This window comes from Hevea brasiliensis, chromosome 8 (genome assembly GCF_030052815.1).
Source record: "Hevea brasiliensis isolate MT/VB/25A 57/8 chromosome 8, ASM3005281v1, whole genome shotgun sequence".
In the NCBI taxonomy this organism is placed as follows: Eukaryota; Viridiplantae; Streptophyta; class Magnoliopsida; order Malpighiales; family Euphorbiaceae; genus Hevea; species Hevea brasiliensis.
The window spans coordinates 20787968-20792939 of record NC_079500.1 but is presented as its reverse complement, the minus strand read 5'-3'; the positions used below and the strand labels follow the sequence as shown (position 1 = coordinate 20792939).

The 4972-nt window shown below is 30.9% G+C and overlaps 1 protein-coding gene across 2 annotated transcripts; it reads left to right on the top strand.

Moving 5' to 3' along the window:
- LOC110670393 (leucine-rich repeat protein 2) lies at positions 1-2465 on the top strand. Of its 2 annotated transcripts, XM_021832434.2 has the most exons (7): positions 1-384; positions 609-741; positions 839-910; positions 1162-1305; positions 1405-1476; positions 1570-1641; positions 2206-2465. In XM_021832434.2, exons 1-7 carry the CDS (start codon positions 303-305, stop codon positions 2270-2272), a joined length of 642 nt encoding a protein of 213 aa, XP_021688126.2. In that variant the 5' UTR covers positions 1-302; the 3' UTR covers positions 2273-2465. The 2 variants fall into 2 exon arrangements, with proteins under 2 accessions (XP_021688126.2, XP_021688127.2); XM_021832435.2 differs by lacking the exon at positions 1570-1641 and having other exon boundaries at positions 3-384.
- Positions 2466-4972: the final 2507 nt, after the last annotated feature.

Genomic DNA, 4972 nt, shown 5'->3' with positions numbered 1-4972 from the left:
AAAGAAGACTTTGAAAATCAAAACTTTTGGCAGAGTGCTTTGATAGTGCCCCCATTGCAACCCACTGTGGAACGCGGCAACGACTTGCTCGTACGAATCACGGCACCCGCTGCGCGACTCACACCTCCCTCCTTCCTTCCACTCTCTCTATCTCTCTCTAACCATTTTCTTCTACTTATCTGCGCACTTAATTTGACTTGACTTGACTCTTTCTTTCTCTCTCTAATATTTCTTCTTCCTCAGGTTTTTTGTTACTTCTAATTCTTCTCTGTAATTTTTTTCCCATTTACTTCCTCTCAAAAATGGCTTCTCTTTCCCTTTTATCTTTCACCCTTTCCTTCTTTATCTTCTTTTTCTCTTCTTCTCTCTGCACCAATTCTGAAGGTACTCTCTAGTCTCCACCCTTCAGGGTTCTTGAAAATTTTCAATCTTCTTGCCTGCTAAATGATTTTTGTTAGTTTATTTGAAGTGGGTGTTTTGCAATTTTGGGTTTTTATGAAATTTGGTTTTGGTTTTTGTTTTTCTTAGCTAGAAAACACGCAGTTGTGTGTTACCTTTCCCTTCTGATTTTTTTGATATTTTCTTGTTCTGTGGGTTTTTGGTTTCAGGAAATGCTTTGCATGCATTGAGAAGCAGGCTTTCTGATCCAACCAATGTGTTGCAGAGCTGGGACCCAACTCTGGTCAATCCCTGTACCTGGTTCCATGTCACCTGTGATTCCAACAGTCATGTGATTCGCTTGTGAGTTTCCCTCTCTTTCTTTTTTCTTTTTCTTTTCTTATTTTTATCTTTTTTTATGCTGAATTTCTTATTTAGTGTAATTTCTGTAAAATTTCAGGGACTTGGGGAATTCTAACATTTCTGGGTCTTTGGGACCAGAGCTTGCCCAGCTTCAGCATCTACAGTACTTGTATGCACCAACTTCTTTTTCCGTTAATAAATTTCAAAAATTGCTGCTAATTTATTCTATGTTCTGTCTACTTGGGTTTCAATCTGTTAAAAAGGAAGTGTAAAGTCATCTGAAATATGTTTGTTTTTCTTTTTTTTGAATAACACCCTCTGAGCTCTACAGCTTAGGCATCTGTTACTAATGAGCCTTGTGGTTGTTTTATATATGATTCAACCAATTACTGGTTTGTGAAATTCTTGAATTGGGTGCAGGGAGCTTTATAGGAATAACATAGGTGGGAAAATTCCTAAGGAGTTGGGTAAGTTGAAAAATCTTGTGAGCATGGATATGTATGACAACAAATTTGAAGGAGAAATACCCAAGTCCTTGGCCAAGTTGAAGTCACTCAAATTCCTGTAAGCTTATTTACTTTGATTAGCCAAAATCCTTTTAACTTGCTGAAGTTTTGTGAATTCCATGAACTTATATGGACTATGGTTGAATTGTTGATATAGACGGCTAAACAACAACAAGCTAACTGGATCTATTCCAAGGGAGCTCACCGCCCTCAAAGACCTCAAAGTTTTGTAAGTAAAGAAAAAAGACTTTTGCTCTTTGATCACTTGTTTCTTTTGATTTTTCAATTTAGGTATGTTTTGTTTTTTTTTTTTGGGTTGCAGTGATGTATCTAATAATGATCTCTGTGGAACAATTCCAGTTGATGGTCCCTTTTCTACTTTTCCCATGGAAAGGTATCGTCCTATTCCGCAAATTCTTAGCAAAATTAAAGTTACTTGCTAGCTGTGTGTTCTCAGTATTTAGTGTTAACGATCAATTGAAGGATTTTGCTTAGCTCAACTGGAACTATGATACTTCTTTTATTAAACTGTTCCTGTAAAATGAGTATGTTAAGAAATTTGTATAAATTTTATAGCTTAACATGGTGATCTTAAAAAATATATATAAAAAAAATGGTGATCTTAAATAACTGAGTGCTGTGTAACCATGCTTGATTAGATGTCCAAAATGTTGTAGAAGGCACCATGTATGGCCTTATGGGATTATGTAATTATCATCTCAATAGCAGCAATTAGCAGCACTGCTACTGGCCGTGGAAGTTTTTATAATGTCTTCTTCCCTAAATGTTGATTCTGGCATTTAGATGCAAGTGCAACAGAAAGTGAATTCTATACATTAGAGTCCTAAGCATATATTGATGCAGACTTGGCATCTAACCAATGGATTGAGAAAAAGTTATGGCTTATTGTTTTTGAAAAATTTTAACTCTAATTATTTGCTTCTTGCCATGTTTTCAGTTTCGAGCACAACAGGCTTAATGGACCAGAGCTGAAGGGACTAGTGCCTTATGACTTTGGATGCTGAAGCAAATAACAGCTCAGTTTATTCTATAGTTAATCTTCCTACAAGGACTGTAATGCTAAGGGCTATCTATATGATAAATTAGAAGAGTGATATATGCCTTATCACAATTTGTATTTTATGATGGCTCAACACATATATATATATGTACAAGTATTAAAGCAAGGAAATAAGATGGCTCAACAATTTGCTTGCATGCTTGAAAGCAAGCTTTTCACAAAATTAAACAAGAGGCATAGCAATTGTTTCTATGTTTTTGAGGTGGAATTTGCTACTATTTTTCTCATTTTCTTGGTGAGTTTGATTTGGGAATGGATTCTTATTTTTGGTGTTGAAGTTTCAATTTGTATAAAATTTTTAGAGTTTAATTAAGAGTTACTTATTTAATAGTCTTCAAATCTATATATATAAATAAATAAATAAATATAAATAAATATCTATATAAATAAATAAATAAATAAATATATATATATATATATATATATATATATATATATATATATATATATATATATATATATATATTTGAATCATAATTGCGAAAAAATCTTTAAATTTAGAACTAAAAAATATGAATAATTAAAAAATACAATTAAATAATTAAGTGATTGTCCATAATTTTAATGCATCTTATTTTTATATCTTCTAACTATATTTTATCATTAATTATTAATAACTAATATCTACATATTAAATAAATTTTAAAAAAAAATTATTGGTCTTACTAAATTTATATGGTATTATCACTTAATCACCCAATTCTTAACATAGCATTTATATAAATCTATATCTATATGTATATTTTAAAATTGAGTTATGAAATAATAGCATAACATAAAACTAAGTTATGATATAAAGATACATAAGTTAATAGCAAGTAAAATAAAAAAAATAAAAAAAAAACAGTAGCATATAAAATTACTAAAGAAAAATATAATTCTACTAAATTTTAATGGCAAAAGGAAGCTATAAATTATCTATAAATTTAAAATTATTATAAATCTCTATTATCAAATCTTGAAATTTGTAAAAAGAAGGATATGAAATTGGTGAATAAAAGTTTTGACAAATATTTATAAGGTGCGTTCTTAAAAAGCTAATATATATATATTTTTTAAATTTTTATTCTCTTTAAATTTAGATATTATATTTTTATTATTTATTTTTTAATAATTTTAAAAAATTAAAAATATTCACACAATGCGCAGATAAATGTGTAGTATTAAATAAAGCAGAGAAAATCACAATTTTTTTTTACTTTTGCCAAGAATTAGGAAGAGAAAAATGTAATGCCTCTTTGAACATACAAATTTATTAAAAGAAAATAAAATTTGTTGAGATTTATTAACAAATTGAAATTGACCCTAAAAAAAAAGAAAAGAAAAAGGTGATGGTCCAGTTAGAACAGCCCATCTGATCATGTGGTCTCGGGCGACAACCGACTTGTTATCCTTCCACCGTCAGAAGCGAGAGGTGATCGCTTCTCTGTGAAGCCAGCCTCACGCGGTACCCTCTTCTCTATGAACTATGTGACCCAGGCTTTCGCTTGAATCACTTAGTTCAACTCCCGGCTTGGAATGGGCACGCCAGAAATCTGCCACACCGAATCCAACCATTTGGGCTGGTGCTACGTTCCATCACCTTGTTGCTCCCACATGGGTTACAAGCCCACGTTACCGGGCTCAGCTATTGGGTGGCCCTTTCTTTCAATTTTATAAAGTACTGAAAATTCATGCTTTTGGGCGATGTGGTATTGGCAGTGGAACTCACTCTCTGAACAGCTTGGATTTGGAAGATGGTTTTCTAGTAAAATTTCAGTAACCATTTTATGAAAATTATTGCATCACATCCCTTAAGGAGAACATCAATATGTTGAAGGGCTGCTTTTAATGACCATAAGCAAAACAGCATTACTCCTTTATGGTGAAAACTTAGCTAAAGAATTCACCATAAAGGAGTAAAAATTCACATCCCTTCGAAATACTTCATGCCAAAATTAGATGGAAATATTTCATTTATGAATTTTATGTTAATTCTTAAAATAAGTATATAAATATTTATTATATTTTATTTAAAATATTTTATTATTTCAATCAGTTTGTGGTATGTCAACTTACAAAAAAGTAAAAAATTAATGACGGAAGATAAGAGAGGAAGAAAATTTAAGATAAAAATAATTTGTTTTTTATTTATTTTATGTTTTTTTGAGAAAAAATAAATTTGAAATTCATTTTTATTTTTGATTTAAATTAAGAAAAATAAAAAAGTTAAAATTATAAAAAAAAATAGGGATATGTAAACATGATAAAAAAAATTATTTTATTTTTTTCATTATTTTTATTTTTCTCTGTTCGATGCAAACAGTGTTGTGTAAAAACGCACCGAGACGGCGAAGATCAAAGAGGTGAAGACGTGTAGAAATAGAATCCAACATATACGTGGCACGAAAGTAATGGATGCAGAAACACATGTCAAAAGAATGACGTGTGCCTGAACTCTTGGAAAGTAATAATTTTGATTTGGTGGTGTACTATGACTTTTCAACGAATCCCAGCTCGTCGGCTCCCGCCTGATACTCTTGTATATACTCGCCAGGGTAGAGAATGTGAGGTACTCGCTGCATTAAAAAAACAACTGCTTGTTTATTATTTTATTTTAATAACATAATTTAATATTTATTCTTTATTTTATATTTTTATAATT

Bases quoted from the DNA above. Each gene is read 5' to 3' on its own strand.
- LOC110670393 (XM_021832434.2), top strand. From the start codon at position 303: ATGGCTTCTCTTTCCCTTTTATCTTTCACCCTTTCCTTCTTTATCTTC. The intron at 742-838 runs GTGAGTTTCCCT...GTAAAATTTCAG, and splicing joins AACAGTCATGTGATTCGCTT to GGACTTGGGGAATTCTAACA. The intron at 1,477-1,569 runs GTAAGTAAAGAA...TTTGGGTTGCAG, and splicing joins CTCAAAGACCTCAAAGTTTT to TGATGTATCTAATAATGATC.